At 37.8% G+C, this 20,531-nt stretch overlaps 3 protein-coding genes across 3 annotated transcripts in view; 1 reads left to right on the forward strand and 2 right to left on the reverse strand.

Annotated features, from left to right (window-relative positions):
- LOC101295201 (lysosomal Pro-X carboxypeptidase-like) overlaps nt 1-2,207 on the reverse strand; it is a 3,183-nt gene extending 976 nt beyond the window's left edge. The window contains exons 1-6 of the mRNA XM_004293124.1: nt 1,785-2,207; nt 1,440-1,626; nt 1,174-1,307; nt 959-1,074; nt 595-871; nt 270-428 (exon numbers count right to left, since the gene is read on the reverse strand). Of these exons, the coding sequence (XP_004293172.1) occupies nt 270-428; nt 595-871; nt 959-1,074; nt 1,174-1,307; nt 1,440-1,626; nt 1,785-2,207 (1,296 nt within the window). The remainder of the gene's footprint in view (nt 1-269; nt 429-594; nt 872-958; nt 1,075-1,173; nt 1,308-1,439; nt 1,627-1,784) is intronic.
- Nucleotides 2,208-8,478: 6,271 nt separating this feature from the next.
- Nucleotides 8,479-18,937, forward strand: LOC101295492 (isoeugenol synthase 1-like). The gene is given in 10 exon segments (XM_004293125.1): nt 8,479-8,670; nt 9,207-9,341; nt 9,471-9,641; nt 9,644-9,701; nt 9,783-9,986; nt 10,763-10,955; nt 17,741-17,874; nt 17,944-18,093; nt 18,178-18,418; nt 18,658-18,937. Coding segments are annotated over 10 exon segments (1,758 nt in total).
- Nucleotides 18,938-19,037: 100 nt separating this feature from the next.
- On the reverse strand, nt 19,038-20,243 carry LOC101292182. The gene is made up of 2 exons (XM_004291727.1): nt 19,512-20,243; nt 19,038-19,429 (listed from the first exon to the last, which is right to left on the reverse strand). Exons 1-2 carry the CDS (start codon nt 19,603-19,605, stop codon nt 19,284-19,286), a joined length of 240 nt encoding a protein of 79 aa, XP_004291775.1. The 5' UTR covers nt 19,606-20,243; the 3' UTR covers nt 19,038-19,283.
- Between the last annotated feature and the right edge of the window lie 288 nt (nt 20,244-20,531).

The raw sequence follows: 20,531 nt of genomic DNA on the forward strand, positions 1-20,531 counted from the left end.
GGGGAGGAGAGAGAGAGAGGGGGTAAAAAATTGAGGTAAAAAGATTACCAAGGGCTATTTTAGTCATTTTGGTCGAGATTGATGTCATTTTGAAAGTTTAAAAATGAAACTGATTAAAAAAAAGATGAGGTATCAGACTGATTTTATACCTAAAATTCAAGAGAGTAAACTGAAATTTACTCAAAAGAAAAAGAGGTTAAGGGTTGCACTTTCATTTCCTTCATAATATCCAGCCATTTACATGCTTCTGTATGTATTAAGATACTTACATGCCCTCCATAATAGGTTGTGATCCAATTGGGTCTCAGGCGGGAACCTTGATATAGCTGGCGGCACATTCGACTGTAGGAATCGACATCAAATGGTTCTGCCTGGAACATAGTCTCGTTTGTTTCTCGACCAATTGGCATTAGTAGTTCAGTACATGCCTATAATTTTTAGATAGTGATCGATTCAATTTTCGCATAAGCAGTTTGGTTAGAAGCACATAGAATTTTTCATTAGAAGTTCAAGTATATGCTCCCTGCATATTCTATCTCTCGGAAGCACGTAGTAATCTTTCTTTCTGTCAAATGCAAGAAAATACTGCATTACCTGCCATAACCAGTTCAAACCATTAACTGTATCATCTGATGGGCGAAGTTCGCTACTTAGTTCCAAGCATCGACCACTATTCTCTCCTGGACGAGTTAAATTATTAACAGCCGAGGCGATTCGATCAATGGTATCATCTCCTCTTGCTGCTGCTTCTTCAATACTGTTGCAGATCTGACTGACTGGATATGTTGGAGGGTCATCATACTGAGATGCAGTGATATATAGGTTCTCCAAGTAGGTCTTTAGCTCGAGTTCATCTCCATCCTCCAAAGGTCTAGTTACCAAAAAAAACAAATATAATACATCAAGAATATGCCACCAAATTTGACTTCTACCAAATGTAACACATCAAGAATCTTACTCGCAAGTTCGAAATTTCTCAGTGAGCATGTCAAGACCATTGTCTTGGTCCAGAACCATTCTATCGATCTCAGACCATGATTTCTTTATGGTATTATAGCAACTCTCACTCGCTTCCTGCATGAATTTTCTTTCAAAGAAAGTCTGATCATGCACTCAGACAGAAATAATAGCCCGGACTTATTCGAAGTAAAGAAGAACACCCTTAATTCTCACCCTGAAGTTGTCTGAGACCACAGAATGAAACCCATCTGATGGTGTAATGTCATCGAAGTAAAGAAGCGGGGCGGAAGAGGCCAATGCCCCCATAGCAATGTGCGGGTATTTGAGGCGAAACCATGCTGCAAGCACTGATTGACCGAGATACAGAAAGTTCATGTGGATTTTGTCAAGCAAGTAGGCAAAACTTAGACAACCAATAAAGCATAACCTTTGTAAATATATAGTGAACATGCTTTTGTTGTTCATGGTTTATATCTTACTTCCACCATAAGAGCCTCCAATGACAATTACTGGAGAAGCCTCGGCGGATAAATTCCTCTTCAAGTGTAGTATAATATCTGCATAATCGGCTAGAGCTTGGCCGGAATTCAGGTATCCTAGACTGGTAGTATTGTATATATCTTGCATGTTATCTCTAGAAGGAATTGATTTCCCATAGTACCGATGCTGTGCATAGAATGCAAGTGCTCAAAAAGTAAGTGACCTACTAATTAACTGTTTAACAAGTTAGGTAAGAATCACATCTAACAAATTAAAACAAGAAGAATAATTTTTATCCAGTTAACAATTTGGCTTGAGGAATGGACGTCGTTCCTGTTACTGACCTCTAAATATACCATTAGAGCACCAAATTTTTGCGCATTGTCGGTGAGAAATCCGATGGAACCGATACTTTCTTCCAAGGACTCCTCCCCACCAAGGTAGACGAATATAGGAGCGGCTGCAAGGGCACCTCTCCAATGCATAGAGCTTACCATGTAACGCTGCAGAAAGGTGGTATAACTCGCTGGCTCGTAGCTGAAGTGGTCTAGTGTTTGAGCATAAAAGTATGTCCGGAAACGGTGGCGGACAGCAACAGAGTTGCTGTGGTTTCGAAAAGTAATAGGTCTTTGTAGGATGCTGAGCCTCGGTATTTTTCTCAAGGGAGGAGAATAACAAGAACTGATCATGAAGGTTGAAAAGAGGAAAATAAGTTGTAGTAGCCATGGGAGGTCAAGAGCTTGGATTCTTGGACCTCTGCTGGCCATTGAGCGATGTATGAATGAGAAGATCTGTTCCTGTATGGTAATGGAAATTCGTAATGGTGCCTTTGAACCTCTTTTATACAGGGGTAAGAGATTTTTGTATCTAATTGATTTGACACACATAATGTGTGCGAAGATGAAAATGTAAAAATAAAAATTACATGAAAAGATTGGAAGCAATATTGGTTTGGATCACAGGAAGGGGATTGATGGTATTAAAATGCTCATCTGTTATAGATGGACCAGCAATTTTAATTTTGAAGGTGGAAAGAGAAGAGAAGAGAAGCTTGATCTCCTGCAGAAACCAGCAACACGTACTTCACCTGTTCGTTTAATTTAGAGTTCTATACTGAATTAAAAACTATGAATTTTTCTCCTGAAGTCGAGCTCCAAAAGGATGACTGAATTACATGAACAAGCACCAGTGCATCACAGGTCAGCCCCAAAGAATCATAAACGTCGATCGGCAAATGACAAGGGATCTGATCAAAGGCAAAGGCAGCGGACCAAGGGCCATCGATCAATCTACCTAGCTACGGTTTTTTATCCAAATATATAGTACGCATGCAGTGGCAGTAACATATGTTAGATTTTCTGGTAATCGTGATAAAACGAAAAGCCAAGAAGAACTGTTATGAGTCCTTTTCAAGGTAATTGTACAATTACTTAGGTTCTTAACATGATATATGAGAGTAGTATAAATACTTAATGAATTATGGTGCATTAATCAAATACACTAGCACTGCACAGCAAGCTTTGTGCAGTGAGCAGTAAGGCGATATGCCGTGGAACATGGAGTCACTGTTGAAACAACATGGTGTTTGATAATTAGCAGCATGGCTTCTAATAGGATTTCTTACTTTATCAATCACTGGAGCATGGCTTAGCAACATGTTGTAAATGGCTTTGTGCCTTTGTCCATACTGTTTTCAGTTTTAGGTAGGATACGAATAGTGCCTTGAATTCTCTATATATAAACAACAATGTAAATCAACAATACACATTCATATATATTGAGAGAAAATTGTTCCAAATGCTTATGCTTTTCTTAATGATATCAGAGCAGAAACTTTTCCAATAGGATTTGCATAGACTTTTTTTTTGGGAAAATTTTAAGAACAGTATATGACAAACGGTCCACTCTGAATTTTTGTGTGGAAGGTTTGACCAAACCACGTAATATAGAGGGAGATATGAGCGTTTTCGTGTGATAAGTGACGATGGATTAGGGTTACCCGTTTCGATCGAGTCCTTAACGTTGTCGAATCCAGTTAAATTTTTTACCATAGACATTTTTCGTCATAATGATCATATCTGACGGTCGAATTTTGGTTTGTGAATTTTAGTCATCGGAATCACAACGTGTCTACTAATGTTGTATAACTTGTTTAGTAGGTTATACAACTTTGTGAACCAACTCTACATAGGAAGCAATATTATCAAAAATATCGTGAAATAAGATGTGTTCAGAATGGTGAAATACGGCTATGGTTCAAAAATCACGTAAATCGGGTAAAGTCTCGGTGCCGATAGTAACGGTCAACTCTATTTACCGTTATTATTCCCTATGGGGAGCCCTATCGTCGGAAGGTAAATATCTCAAAATTTTTATATAGGCGGTTGTGTCTTATCTACGTGAAAGTTTTTCGTGTGGAAGGTTTGACCAACTACGTAATATAGAGGGAGATATAAGCGTTTTCGTGAATTTATAGATTTTAGCCGACGAGATATTAAAAAAGTCGTCGGCTAAGGTCAAAAAATGTTGGGCGGTAAAAATTTTCAAAAGACTTTAGCCGACGAAATCATATAAGGTCAAAAATTTTTGGGCTGTAAAAATTTTCAAAAGACTTTAGCCGACGTCGGCTAAAGTCGAAAAATTTCAAAATTTTCAACCAAAATTTTTTGGCGGTCAACTAAAATTTTCAAAATTTTCAAAAGAGTTTAGCCGACGAAAATAAATAATTTCGTAAAGTTCTTTATATAGAAGTTTTACCAGAGGTGGATGGTAAGAAGTCTGTTTCGCCTGCCGGATTTTCTTCTCGGCCTAGCTCCGCCGTCAAGCCACCAGAGACTGCCACACTTGTCCCAAAAGCTTCACCGTCGTCTCTACTTCATTGTTGGACATGTGGTGCATCGAGTGGCGCCGCCGTAAGGGATAAATCGAGCTCCAAAACTCCGCCGGTTCGGATTCGGTGTCGATCGAATTTCTCCTTCCTCAGGTCACCATTTGGTGAGTTCTATATATGGATAAGTTGAGTTTGATTAGTACTACATTCCCTTAGAATTTGGTAGCTCGATTCGGTGTGTGTGACGAGAATCGAAGATTTGAAGTTTTTAGGGTTTAAAATTAGGGATTTTTATATTTTGATTCAATTGACCTGTTTAGGCTTAGAATTGGGCTTCGACTTCTTCTAGAAAGTTGTTCGAAATGTTGAGAGGAAGATTCTATCAAATTTTGGTGGTGATTGGAGGTGGCCGAAAGTTTCTGCAGTTTTTTTTTCAAAAACTAGCAACTTTAGCCGACGATATTTAAATACTATAGCTGACGAATATCTTCAATTTATTCGTCGGCTATAGTATTTTTTAATTTCTTTATAAGGTTTAGCCGACGAATTATGGCATGTTTCATCGGCTATATGTATTTTTTTAAATTTTTTATAAGTTTTAGCCGACGAAACAGACTATATTTCATCGGCTATAGTCTGGGAAAAAAATTTTTATTACAGACTTTAGCCGACGAATATCTTAATTGTTTCGTCGGCTAAAGTCATCGCCGATCTTAGCCGACGAATTAAGCTAACAGGCTTCGTCGGCTAAAGTGCTTGTCCTGGTGGTGTTATTAAAACATTTATATATTTATATTATCATACATGTCACATGCATACACAAAATGAAAAAATATTTTTACAAAAATTATGATCTATCAATTATTAAAATAATTTATCATCATGAGTTATAAAAACAAAAATTATAAACTTACAGAAAAACAACAGTATATGTAAAATAGAAATACAAAAGCAAGGTTCTAAAAAATGCTAGTCGGGCGGACAGCGCCCAAAAGATTAATCGAGGATTAATCGGATTTGTATTTTTGTATTTATTTTGATTTTTTAATAACAAATAATTATATAAATACAATTAAAATAGGTATTATAATGTTTGAAAATAATAAAAAAACAACATATAACACTGAAAATAATGAAAATACATAGCATGTCCTTATAAATATACTAACAACAATGTTCTTACGAAAATAAGAAAAACAATTCAACATTTCAATAACAATGTCGTTGAAGCAAGTAAGAAACGCAATTAAGCAACAATGTCCTTAGGAAAATCCGAAAATAAAAAACACAATTCACCAACTAGGCAACAATGTCCAAATACAATTCAAATAAAGAAAATACATTCTTGCAAGCCTACTCCTCCAATTCTTTTTCTCCACATCCTTCAAGTACTTCTACAGTATCGGAGTCAAACTCAAAATTTATAGTTTTTTCTTCCTCTTCATATGAATCCATGGTTTTAACTTTTCAAAAAAAAAAAAGAAGAAGTTTTTTGGCCGCCCAGCTGTCCAGGCGGCCAAAAAACGGCTGGCCGTCTACACTCGCTGATTTGCCTAAAATCGGGAGGGCAACCCTTCTCTGTGCCGCCGTTTTTTAGAACCTTGTACAAAAGTAACAAAAATATACAATAGTTCATGTAAAAACATTCTTTTGATGATCGATAAATAAAATTTGAGACACAGTCCTTGTTTTATTTTATTTTTAAGAGAATAGTATTCTTCATGATTCGAATTAACTTTTCTTGAAAATTGATGTCATTGAAAATTATTTCTTAAAATTTGATCAAAAAATGAATGTCTAGTGACATTTTATGCAAAATATAAAAAAATACAAAAAATAAAGAAAATAAAAAAAATCAAGGTCAAGAATGGAGGTTTGCGTTAAAAAGAAAAAGAAAAAAAAATTAAAGAATGGAAGTCGGGAATAGATGTTCGCATAGTAAAAAAAAAAAAAAGAATTGGAGGTATAGTGAGTGAATAAGAGGTGTAATGAGTAATATAATAATATATATGTGAATTACATAAACAAGGCTATTTTAGAAATTTGAAAGGAGGTCTAATGAGCAAATTCTTGTATTTAAAAGTAAAATGAAGGTTTAGAGAGAATGAGAGGTATACTGAGCAAATTTGGAGGTCCTAATAGCCGAACTCTTTAATATTGTCTTATATGCTCATGCATCAAAATTGAACTCCGCTTTGGTGTAAAGTCAATTTGGAAAACAAGAAGTTAAAATATAATTATGATTGAGTTTCATTCACTGAATTACAAGGCTCTAGAAACAAAATAGCAAGAGAAAATGCTACGTAGCTCCTGCTACATAGAGAAATTTCCATGACTACTAATACTGACCATATGGTTTTCTTGATTGACACTGGTATTTTATTTTGTTTGTTTAACATGTTTTTCAGTTACAATTTAGGATTAATTACAAAACATCATCCGAACTATGATGCTATTTTCATTTTCATACCTAACTATCAAAAACTTGTATTTTTATACCCAAAGTTTCATTCCGTTAGCATTTTGATACCTTGACCACTGACACCGTTAAATTTTGAGGGCATTTTCGTCATTTCAATAAATGTATCATTTTTTACATTTACTTTAACAAAATAATTTATTTTTTGAGGTACGTCATCAAATACAAATAGATTGAACAATTTACTTTAGCAAAAATATTCAAAAAAAAACTCCAAAATTAAATATTTATTTTTACAACAATAGTGATAAGTATGTGTGTGTGTGTGTATACAGTCCGGATCAGAAGCGAACGTCCACAAAGGCGTAAAAGTGCTGATATCGATCCTCAAGCCGTGATTGGCTCTGCCGTTGCCGACGCTGAACCAGACATCAATGTGGAGCATCTCCTTGCTGCTGGACTCGTGGTTGAAGAGTTTGAAGTCGGCGTTGATGGTGCTTGAGGTTTCCGATGAGCTCGCCGTGGAGACCTGCAACTCCAATCACCTGAGCCATTTACCTTGATTGTGATGCAGTCCGGCATGCCCAAAATCTAATCCAGCAACAGCAGAGCCGCCATGGATGCCTGATCGAGGCCTGGAAATGATCGTCCGCACTTTTGTGTCTATGCGGACGTCCTCTTTAGAACGGCTCCGTGAGTGTGTGTATATATGATTTTTCTCAGCTGCGGACGTCCGTACCAATGGTTTTGGTGCGGATTTTCATTTTTGCACCACTGTTCGATCAAATTTCCTCATCTCCACCATCTAGTATCTAGATAATATTGAGTAGATCATCTCTGTAAAATTTCAGCCCATTTGGTAATCGTTAAGGCTCTCAAACTCGAAAAACAAATGGATGGACTGAATTCTGTCAAACATGAACCGTTCATGTTTATAACAGAAAGACGTAATTTTGAGGGCCTTAACGATCACCAAATTCCACTTTCCGATCGAATTTCCTCGTCTCCACCGTCTAGTATCTAGATAATATTGTGTAGATCATCTCTGCAAAATTTCAGCCAATTTGATGATCGTTAAGACATAAAATCAATTCAGCTATCTGGGAAATTAATTGCAAGAACCCTAGGCGAACGTCATACAATATCAAATTCGCATTGACCATCTCTCGATAGAGCCAAAATTACCCCCAACTATAAAGTTCCGTACGTAACCCAGATCTAATTATCCAAATTAAATATCTCAACGTAGGCAACAACCAGAGGTTAGAATAAATACCTTCACAGCCGAATAATCGTACTATGCAAAAGGGCAAGGTCAAATCAAATGGCAGGAAAATTGGACGGAGACCAACCATCTGCCGCACCAAGACCCTGAATTCTGATCCGGTACGCACCCCATCCGCTCCCAGCCCAAGTCCCCGATCACCCATCACAATCCCATCGGCCGCTCTCGAAGCACCTAGCTTAGGGTTGCTGCGTGGAGCGCCTTCGCCCTTTTTTCTGTTTTTGTTTCATTGTGTGGGGATGCGAAAATTGGAAGTTGGTTTTTAATTCGTTTTTTCAATTTAGAGAAAATACAACAACACCAATCCGTGATATAAGAAAAGAGAAATATATTAATTTATATCAAACCGGGCCCATGTGTAGTATTTCTGGAGATATAATAATCATGAGCCACACACACTTTTTCATTACCCACAGTTGTGGCAATACATATGTTGCTATTGCTCATATCTGTAGTAGTGGAAACGCTAAACCTAGCTAGCATCGACCACCAAAAGTAACAGATATGGCTGGAGAAATGAGCAAGATACTGATTATTGGGGGCACAGGGTATCTTGACCAGTACATGGTGAAGGCAAGCGTTTCTTTGGGGCATTCAACCTATGCTTATGTCCGACCAATCAAACCCACCAGTACTGATTCTTCAAAGCTTCAGTTGCACAACGAGTTTGAAGCCATCGGACTCACTCTCTTTCAAGTAAAGTTGATCACAATCACTCACTCACTCTCTCTCTCTCTCGCCATACGTTCCAATATATGTTCCAATATATATAAGTGCTCCGCAAGCCAGAGTTTTCCATGCACTGCTACGTTTTACCTTTTTGATAATATGAACTGTAGAAAACCCAAAACATAACATAGTCCAAACTAGAAGGGATTATGATTTGGTTTCATGGGTGGTATTAGGATCAATTTAAAGTTATTCACCATAAACAAAAACATGAAATTGAAATTTTAGTATGAAAAGGGAGTTGAAAATAATATTGATCGACAATGCATAGTTCCCTCGAACGTTTACTAGAGGGCATTATTGTCTAGTTTACGTAGATGAATTATCCGTTAGGAAAAATTGTGAAAGTAAAATAATAACACCATTCTCTCAGTTCGTGGCTATATAAAGTCAGTTGTAGTGTTACTTGTGATAATCTCTCTATTGTCTCTGCATATTGGTGTGTGTTTCATGAATGAATTAATGAATCGATAGCGTTAATTTTGTGGAATGTATATTTGCAGGGTGAACTGGATGATCATGAAAAACTAGTGGGGGCATTTAAACAAGTTGACATTGTAATTTCGACTCTGGCTGTTCCTCAACATCTTGAACAGCTCAAAATAATCAAGGCTATCAAAGAAGCTGGGAATATAAAGGTCATCGATTTAACTAACTTCCTCTCAAGTCTCAATCTTTGGTTTTATGAAAAGCTAACTACCATATATGTTTAAAATCCATGATTTTCATCATCGATCTAACTAGAATACATGATGTTGTTTAACCAGAGATTTATTCCCTCAGAATTTGGAAACGAGGAAGACAGAGCAAGCGGCCTACCACCTTTCGAGGCTATGCTTGTCAATAAAAGGAAGATTAGAAGAGCAACGGAAGCAGCAGGAATTTCATACACTTTTGTGTCTGCAAACAGCTTTGCTTCTTACTTTGTTGATTATCTACGCTTCATCCTCATGAGAACCGAGATGAAGTCATCGTTTATGGCAGTGGTGAAGCCAAGGGTAACGAGCTCATCAAGTCAAGATTGTTTCTATTACCATGTCGTATATGATTTACTAACTGAGCCTAATTTTGATGTGTAGCCGTGTTCAACTATGAGAAAGATGTAGCCGCTTACACCATAAGAGCAGCAACAGATCCGAGGGCAGCCAACCGGATCTTGATTTGTAGACCGCAAGGAAACATTATATCTCAGTTGGAGTTGATATCAGCATGGGAGGAAAAGACAGGACGCACTCTTAAAAGGATCCATGTCCCAGAACAAGAAATTATAGAGCTCTCTAAAAGTATGAAACCTAACCTCTTGCTCCTAACTTTGCTTCTTTTCATGTTAAAATACATTTCAGATAACAATGGTAATTAGCCTCACATGTTTGTGGAACTAATCAATGGCGGAGCCAATGTAACACCAGTGGGGGCAAGGGCCCCCAGTAAAATATTGGAATCTGCTGTAATACCTTCTTGGTGCCCCCAGTAAAATATTGGAACATGTCTATACATGATGGCCTATATTATAAGGACTTGGTTCCTGCATACAGTTAAAAAGCTAAACGTTGATCCTCACCGCTTGTTACTCTTCTTATCTTCATAACATGATCATATATATGATATAGATCTCATTAGCTCAACAAATACAATTCTCTATCCTCTCCTTCTGCTCAATGTATATCTTTCTTTCCGAAATTCTATGCATTTTCCTATATTCATGTAAAATTTTAGTTTTTTTTTTTTAGTACTAAAGACTAGATCGATCTTGTGTTTGATCTTACACATAGATCATGGATACAAGTACGTCTTCTATTTTGAATAATTTTTCTTCTATTTTTACCCTAATATTCTTTAGTTTTATAACTTTTCCATACCTTCTCATAAGTTTTTTTAGAAAAGTGTTTTTTTTATACATATAAGAGCCTAAGATATAGATGAATGGGAAAGAAAGATTAATGTGAGACCATGAGAGAGTAAGTGAAATTTTTTTTTGCCCCCATTCATATATATTCCTGCCTCCGCCACTGGAACTAATGATGTATTTTCTTGTACTGTGTCTGCTAACTGCTTGCAGCACTTCCTCACCCAGACAATGGACGTGCATCGATCCTTCACAACATACTCATCAAAGGGGAACAGATGAACTTTGAACTCACAGACAATGACCTTGAGGCTTCCAAGTTATATCTTGATCACAAGTACACTTCCATCGATAGCTTTCTTGACATTTGCTTGGTTGATCCTTCCAAGATCAAATTAGCATCGCTGTAATAAGTTTTGATGGCATTTGCTGGAAGAATAATTTGTTGAAGCTCAGGGTTTGTGCGTTAAATCTGTTTTGGGTTTAAGCCTTTAAGGGCACTAACTATTTGTCTATTTGTTTTAGTTAAATAAGTCCTAGTCTTTAAGGATTAGCTAATATTTGAATTATTCTGCAACTATTTACCACGTTCTTAGGGTGTAAAACGTGGGCTGTTAGTGTTTTTCTGCTCAGGAGTTGTAAAAGGCTTGATATAAGCCATTGTGTTTCAGTTGAATAATACAGAGCTTCAATCTTCCAATTTGGTGTGTGTGTTTTTGTGCAAAGAGTAAACACTAAACAGGTTTCAACATAATTTACATATAAGCAAAATAACCAAAAATACCCCCTAAAATAGCCAATATATATGTAATTCTGGGTGGTTAACCATCAAACTAATATATTTCTTGAGGCAGCTGCCAAAACATCACAGATAACCTCGCCATGAGCCCTTATAGAGATCGTCGGAGATCTCATAACCGGAGAAGTCGCCCGGACCTTTATTGCTCTTATTCAACAAGAATGAATATATAGTACAAGAATACTTGTCACGTTTTGAACCAAAGGGACTAATAAATCATGTATACAACAGTGGGGAGGGATTCTAATGAGAACCATTTGATTGAGGGTTAGATGAGGATTTTCTCATTAGTGGTTTATTACACCAATTTTTAATCACATTTTTTCATCTCAACGATTCAGTTTTTAGGTCTATGTATATATATAAAAAGATCACTTATACAAATTTTCAGCCAAATTAATGATCGTTAAGGAATCAAACTAAATCAAATCAATGGACGATCCTAATCTGTCAAACATAAACCGTTCAAGTTTAAAATCGGTAAATCACATTTATGAATATCTTAACGATTTTCAATTTAGATGAAAATTTGTATAGATGATCTATTCATATAAATTTACAAGTTAGACGGTCAAGATGTGAATATGCGATCGAAAAGGGGGTGAAACAAAGAAGTACTCAACTTAGTTGTCATCATTAGAACCACTCCCTACCACAGTAAAACCTCGATAATTTAATATTCGATAAATTAATATATTTTGTCAATCCTGAAATAAGGATTTAATGCAAAATTGACTTTGATAATTTAATTACCTCGATTAAATAATACTGTTTACATGTCCCAACTTTAGCAATCTACTATAACTTTACTTCTTTTTTTTTAGGGTAAAATTCTCATCTACCCTAATTTTAAGCAATTTTTTCCCACTAACAAAATAAGAATTTAAAATTCCTATCAACCCTAAGACCTTTTAGACAACTTTCCCACTAACAAATTTTTTAACTTTTTCTTCTTTCTTTTCAAACCATATTACCCTTTATATTATCCTCTCTTCTATTTCTCTCCTCCGTACCTCTTCTTTCTCTCTCGTCTGTTCCATGCCTCTCTCTCTCTCTAGATACCCAGTAAAATGTAGAGAGAGAAAACTCCACCAATCAATCAACCATGGTGTCCTCCTCTCAAAACACCAATAAAAGCCCTCCATTCCTACCTCGCCGCAAAGCTCACCAACCTCACAATTCCACCTTCCTCCTCCTCCTCATCTCCGCCTCAAGACTTCAACTTCAACGACGTCTTCGGCCCCCCAACTGCCTCCAACGACGCCGCGCCGCCGCTGTTGCTTGTCATCGATCCACAACCGCTCCCACTCCTTCGTCGGCCCCTCCCTGCGCTTCACCCCCACCTCCTCCTCCTTCCTACGCCCCTTCGCTGCCGAATCTGACTCTGATGAAGACGAAAATGACGCCGGTTTAGATCTGGCCTGTATGAAGCGGCTCACTTGTGCTTCCTTTGCTCGAAGCTATTTTGGCCGGGGATGGCTACCCCGGTAGATCTAAGAAGATGAAGCTCGTAGATCTTTTCGGAGATGAACCGGAGCTACTCGGTAGTGGTAATGTGGTTCGGGATTTGGAGGTAATTCATTGTACCAGAGTAGAGATTTGATTTGGCTTATCGGACTAGAAATTCGGTGATAAATTCTGGAATTGAGTTTTGGATGAAACGATTGTATATAGCACTGTTTATGTTTTTTGTTGTTTCCTTATGTTTATAAAAGGATTTTGATGGTCAGGACTATATATGGTTATTGTTGAAGCACTTGATCGAACTTGTGGCCAAAATGTAGTAGTTATTGTTTAAAAGAACCTATTTGGATGTAGTATGCGAAGGAAAACTATGTAATTTTGTTATGATGATGATGGTGAGATTAGGTGATATTAGGTTTCAATCACTCGAGTCTCCTGCCTCAGTAGACCCTCCTACTGCCCCTAGTAGACTCCTGGACAGACCTCCTACTACCCCCAGTAGACCCCCCTACTGCCCCAGTAGGACCCTCATACTACCCCAGTAGATCCCTGGACAGACCTCCTACTGCCCTCAGTAGACCCCCCTACTGCATCCAGTAGACCCCTCTACTGTCCCTAGTAGACCCTTGGACAGACCTCCTACTGCCCTTAGTAGACCCTCCTACTGCCCCCAGTAGATCCCCTAGTTTTTGTCAGAGCCAGTCAACGGTGGCCGGAGCCCGGTCAACGGTGGCCGGAGCCCGGTCAACGGTGGCCGGAGCTCGGTCAACGGTGGCGGGAGTCCGGTCAACGGCCGGAGCCAGGTCAACGTCATTGGTCGTGAGAATCCAGTTATAGAAACTTTATTTTATAATAGACTCTTATAATGGTTTATTATAGTTTATTTAATTCATTAAGGATATAATTGTCTTTCTGCTTTTTAAGTTGGGAATTTTAAAATCTTATTTTGTTAATGGGAATAAAATTCTTAAAATTAGAGCTAGTGAGCATTGTCCCTTTTTTTTAACCAAGGACGTAAATTTTATTCAACCCAAACTCTAAGAAGCCATGAATCCCATGTAGTATTGGACCTGCCCATCTCCCCGAAAAACTAGAAGCCAATGCCAACTTTGCGACTATATGAGCCATAGAATTAGCATGTACTATATACATGTATAAAGAAAGAAGCAGAGGAAGAGTTGTTAGACACAACTTTATATCCTCTAGTATCTGCTCAAACCCTGAACTATTAGTCTCACTACTTATTGCAGCCTACACTAGCTTCAAACAGTCAGACTCCAAAATGACCGGACCCAAATGGCAGTTCGCAAGCCACACGGCCATCAGCATTCTCGATCTACAAGTTCTGGCGAAGCCATATGCTCAAATTTATAACAAACTCCACCCACAATTGTACCTGTATAGTCCCTCACAATCACCCCAATCCTACCACACTTCGAGGCAAGGATTGAAAAATCAAAATTTTTGCCGACGTATCAGCGAAATTTTTCGTTTTTCTCGATCAGCGATAGTATCTTTACTTCCCATAATAGTTTCGTACTATATTTTTGAAATATCTCGATATTTATGAAAATCTCGGGATTTTGTGCGAAATTCAAGATATCATATTAATAAATGGGCCCAACACTTCATATCAAGTCATTAATTCGGCCCGAAGTGTCCAAATTCGAAAAATCAGCTAATGTGAATCGAACCTTGATTGGTTCAGTGGCATCCAAGCTCTTGAACCAATGTTACACAGGTGCTATTTGATTAATACAAAAGACGTTTTGATATATAACCTCTATATATTTCCAGATTCATTTTACCATTCTTTTTGAAATTTTATTGAAATTGATACTTTTCAATATTTCCGTCAAAACATCTATTTTTCGGACGGTCGAAATTTTAGGCCTTGCTTTGAGGCAACATTAAAAGCTCCATCTAGATTGGCCTTAAGCCAACCTGATCGAGGAGGAGTCCAAAGCTCAGGAACTTGAATCTTGGCAGCAGATTGGGGCTTCACCGACTGCAACAGTAGAACATAGCTCCTCGTTTGATAGAGAAGTTGACTGAGAGACCGAACCTTATCCACCCAAAGTCTTTGGTTTCTTTCCTTCCAAACCATCTAGAGAGCTACTAGTAACAACGAAAAATTCACCTTAGAAAGCTGTTGAGCACATTCATGAAGCCAATCCAACAGAGTCATAGATGAATGAGTCCCTCCACAAACTTGCCTCAGTTCTGAAAAGGACTTAATAAAGTCCTTTACAAAGCAGCAACCCCTACTAACACGCTCAATAGATTCCTCCCCCGAGTTACAGAAAAACAACCATTTTTAACATTCACTTTTTTCTTCAATAAGGAAGAAGAAGTGGGTAAGATAGAAGAACAACAACGCCAGATATGGGTCTTAACTTTACCTGGCACTTAAGCAAACCATATCTTTTTCCAGACGTTAATCGAATCAATAGAGGTCGAAGAATTAGGGGACTCATGCAGCAAATGTCATGCCAAGTGATAAGCGCTCTTTGTTGTGAACCTTCATTTTTTATCATAGTGTCAAATGAGCTTGTCTAAAGCTACCATGTGACATAATGAAATTTCCAAGATAACCTGAACGTCTGCATCCTCAAAATGCTCTTCCATTAAAGAAACATTCCAAGTTCGATCCTTATTTATCAAGTCACATACCTTATGCAGTCTGTCATGCATCTTACCAACAAGCCCTAGCCTTAATGATACATTTACAACAAGCCGAAGAGTTGGTAGCAACGGAGCAGACCAGAAATCAGTAGATGGAAAGTACCGAGCTTTCAATAACCTGCTCACAAGAGAGTTAGGGTTTTTAACAATCTTCCAACCCTGCTTGGCCAGGGTTGCCAAATTATGAGCATGCAAGTCACGGAAACCCATGCCTCCTTCCTCTCCGGGTCGACATAACTTCTCTCATGACATCCAATGAATCTTAATTACGATTTTAATCTTTACTACCCCACCAAAACCTAGCACACATCTGATAGAGCGTATTACAAAAAGTTTTGGGTAGCAGATTTACTACTACGCGAGATATTAATGTATGACTTCGGTGAATGTTTTAATTTGGTTATTTCATTGATGGTATTAGACTATTAGGATCAATTTAAAGTTGTGCACCATATACAAAAAAATATTAAATTGAAAATTCAGTTATGATATAAGGGAGTTCAAAATAGTATAAGACAATGGTTGCCTCAAATGATAACTAGAGGGCATTATTTGTCTAGTGTACGTAGACAAATTATCCCTTGGGTAATTACTGGTGCCAAATTGTGAAAATAAAGTTATTCTCTCAGTTCGTGGCTAAATAAAATCAGTTGTAGTGTTACTTCTGAGAATCTTTCTATAGTCTCTGCATATTGATGTATGTGTGCATGAATGAATAATGAATTGATAGCATCAATTTTGTGGCATGTACAGGGTGGACTGGATGATCATGAAAAGCTAGTGGGCACTTAAATAAGTGGCGGATCTAAGATCCGAGAGCTGTTTAGGCTAATTCTATGAGCACATAATATTACTTTTCTTTTGGTTTAAGACCACCAGAGACGGGCGAACTAAGTATCCTACGAGACGCGCTCATTTCAAACTCATTTATCACATATTTATTATTATTGTTATCGGCATTTTCTTTTTTCACTATAAAGAATCATCATATCATAAAAAAAAACTCTAGATTTGCTCATGTATATCACAGGAAAAATGAGTAATGCCATAATCTGATACAGAATGAACAAAAGCGCTAGAGCTTACAATTTACACGTCCTCATCTTTCAATGAACATATATCAGATACAACTAGATACACACTATGAAACACCCAAATCAACATCTTCCGCATAACATTCTCAATGCTTCTCCAATACCCCATTACTATTAAATGGTACATGAATACATGATTAAAGCCACAATCCCTCCAGTCCCAAATTCTCATAGCAGAAATTGAAAACCCCAATTCGGGCATTGCGAAAAAAACCCAATTCGAAATTGAAAGAGTAATGAAGAACACTAACGGGTGTAAAAGAGTTGATACATGTTGGGTTCTGAACAACATGGAAAAGTGAGAAATGGGAAGAGGAGAACGGCAGTGCGACTACGTTTAATTATTGCGGCAGTGCGGCTATGGGAAGAGGTGAACAACTACCAAATGTTTATGGGGCTGTAAATGGAGATTCTTCCCTCCACATAGTGAGGGATCACCAACGGTGCGTGTAGTAACAGAGTTTGGCTGGATAAAAAAAAAAAGCGATCTACAACTGCTGTCCACCACCGTAGAAAAACTCTCGGTGACCTTCCGATGATCCAATCGAAATCCAAACTCAATTCCCAACAAACCAAGTCTATTCCAAAGTCGAAACCACCAAAAACCAACTCGATTGCCTCCAATCCCAATTCAAAACCGAAGATGATCTGGCGCCGGCGACAACAAGCACCGCCTCAACCTCCCCGTCATTTCCTCGTGGCCCGTGGATCACTATTGTACCGATATTGTCCCAACTTAACCATCTTTAAGGTGTTGGGTTTTAACCACAAAAGGCCTCGGTACAATTGGATATGATCCATCCATTTATAAGTTGTATTTTATTTGTCCCTTTTCTGATGTGGGATCTTTCCTCTCCAACACTCTCCCTCACGTGCAACCTAATTTTTAGGTCTGCACGTGGAATTCATTCAGTCCAATTCCCACATCGGAAATCGGTAATTGAAGAGGGACCCGCTCTGATACCAACTAGAACAGGAACAAGCGTGGCCCGTGGATCACTATTGTACCGATATTGTCCCAACTTAACCACCTTTAAGGTGTTGGGTTTTAACCACAAAAGGCCTCTGTACAATTGGATATGATCCATCCACTTATAAGTTGTATTTTATTTGTCTTTTTTCTGACGTGGGATCTTTCCTCTCCAACAGTCAGTGGGTCCCCTTCTTCTTGTGGGTGACAATGAATAGAGGGCACGCCAGAGGAGGGGTTGAATTGATGACGGGTTTCTCAGAAAAAGCCATGGCTGCATTTTTGCTTTTGAATCAACGATTGATTGATGATGGTAACAGAATTTATTGGTGTTTGTCAAAAGTAAAATTTGACTGAAACGAGTGACTGTAAATTTGTCAAGGAAGGAAGATTAGAAGAGCTACAGAGGCAGCGGGAATTTCATACACTTACGCATCTGCAAACAGTTTCGCTTCTTACTTTGTCGATTTTTTACTTCATCCACATGAGAAACGCAAGGAAGTAACTGTTTATGGCAGTGGTGAAGCCAAAGGTACTAAGTTCAAGTCAAGGTTGTTTATATTCCGATGTCTGTTATCATTTACCGGTTGTGTTTTAATCTATTTTTGATGTCTAGCTGTGTTAAACTACAAGCAAGATGTGGCCGCTTACACCATAAGAGCAGCAACAGATCCGAGGGCAGCCAACCAGATCATGATTTATAGACAGCAAGAAAACATTGCATCTCAGTTGGAGTTGACATCAGCATGGGAGAAAAAGACAGGATGCACCCTGAAAAGGATACATGTCCAAGAACAAGAAATTTAAGAGAGTATGACCCTAATCTCCTAACTTTCTTCCTAACATATCGTTAAAGAGTATCACAAGATTGAGATGATTATGAAATTGGTCTGTGGTGGAATGAGCATAAACAATGGTTAGCTCCATGGAGTGCTCTTTCCAAATTCTTAATTCTTATATTTGTAAACATGTTTCGATGCCTTAATGGTATTGGAGTTCATACAAATTTGAAACTACATCTTTGTTGTACTAATAATTTCTTTTCCTATGCTGTGTCTAATTTGTTTCAGCTCGCCCTCACCCAGACAACATCCAGCATTTTCATCAAAGGGGAACGGATGAACTTTGAACTCACAGACAATGACCTTGAAGCCTCCAAATTATATCCCAATTACAGGTACACTTCTACTGATAACTACCTTGACATTTGCTTGGTCGATCCTCCCCGACATCAAATTAGCAGCATTGTAACAAGTTTTTATGCATTTGGTGCAAGAATTGATATTGGCGTTATTGCTGTAAGGATTGATATTGGCTTTAATGCTGTTTGTAATAATTTTTTGAAAAAGGCTAAGAATAACTACGTATACATGTAAATCCCGGGTTAACCGTCAAAGTAATTGAATTTGTTGAGAACATGAAGCAGGAGATGAAACGGCAGCATTCAGAAGCACAACATTTGGTTACCGAGTACAATTTAGATAAAAACATAACCAGTGCAACACCCGGAGTGCTATCAAGACATTGAATTTAAAACAAAGGGCCAGTTCCAAATAGCCACCAAAAGGAAATTTTCACAAAAAAATGCCAGCCATGGTTTAGGGTGAAAGAAATAAGAGCAACATGCCACTCTTACATACAGTGAGAAACTTATTAGAATGACTTTGTAGAGAAGTGAAAGAAACTCATCTCATCAACTTGTATGCCCAAGGGAACGTTTCACTAATCTGACTGGGATTTGACAATAAAATTCTGGCGACTGATGGGGTTCATTACAACGGGAGGTCCTGCAGTGCGAGGCCAGGCCTGGAATTTCTTGTCAGTTTCTTCCCACCATCCCTTGTTTGAAACAGTTCCGGGAGTAGTACCTGTTTATCAAGTCAAGAACGTTAAATCTGAATAGAAATTTCACCATGAAGAAGTTCATCAAACTCCTTCACCAAAATTTACCTCCAAATATCTTTCTGTCAGAGATAGTGGTGTCACAAACATATGCAACTCCAAAGGATGCCAGGATAGATCCTATGATGTACTTCGCCGACATTTTTCAACTGCAACAATCAAGAACATAAAGATATGCAATAATGAAAAGAAGACATGCCCTAGCCAAAAGCCGGTTGTATCAAATCTATTTTGATTTTAGGGACCGTTTAGTACCTAGGATAAGACAGGATTATTATTAATAATTGTCATGGACTGTGGTGGCTCAACTAAACTGCACTAACACTAACCTCAGTTTTGTTAACTCAGCATTTTCTGGTTGTGTTTTTCTATGAAATAAAGAACAAATAGCTATTTCTCTTTATTCCATCATGTCTTCTTTTGAGAAATGAAGAATTAAAAACTAGCAGGAAAAAAAACAACAACAAAAGAAGAAGCACGATGAGACCCAAAAGTCAAATTTCAATAACTGATAGTCAGATACCAAGCTCAAACCAAAGATGAATTACTTAGGATCCATCTTGTTCTCTCTCTATTTAATTCACAATTCAACCAACAAAATAAATAAAAAACTAGACAGAATCAGAGACCAAAAATAGACACCTCCACAGAGTGTCTTCCTCCTTAATCAGGTTCCACAGATTGGAGCGGTTTTCTGCTGCTAAGTTATACTAGGTTCAAAAGTGAATGAAAGAAAGAAGAGCAGAACTTTGAAGTGTTGTCATGCTTAGCAATTTTTTTCTTTTTTTCTTTTTCAAGAGATATTTACAATTCTGGATTGAGCAGCTGGTTTTGGGAAAGTTTTATTTGATTTTTGCTGATATTAGTTGGTCTTATCGTGAGTACGCCTTTTCAAAGTCTCCAGATAAGGCAGGCTGAGGGGGTTGAAATCATAACACGGTGCTATCTTTTACCATTTAAGTTAGTACTTGTGTACAACAAACATAGCCCAAAACAATCTATAATTCGTATTTCAAATCATACCGGTAAATCCTAATAGTGACAAAATGGAGATATCATGTAGAACAG

Source organism: Fragaria vesca, linkage group LG2, assembly GCF_000184155.1.
Source record: "Fragaria vesca subsp. vesca linkage group LG2, FraVesHawaii_1.0, whole genome shotgun sequence".
In the NCBI taxonomy this organism is placed as follows: Eukaryota; Viridiplantae; Streptophyta; class Magnoliopsida; order Rosales; family Rosaceae; genus Fragaria; species Fragaria vesca.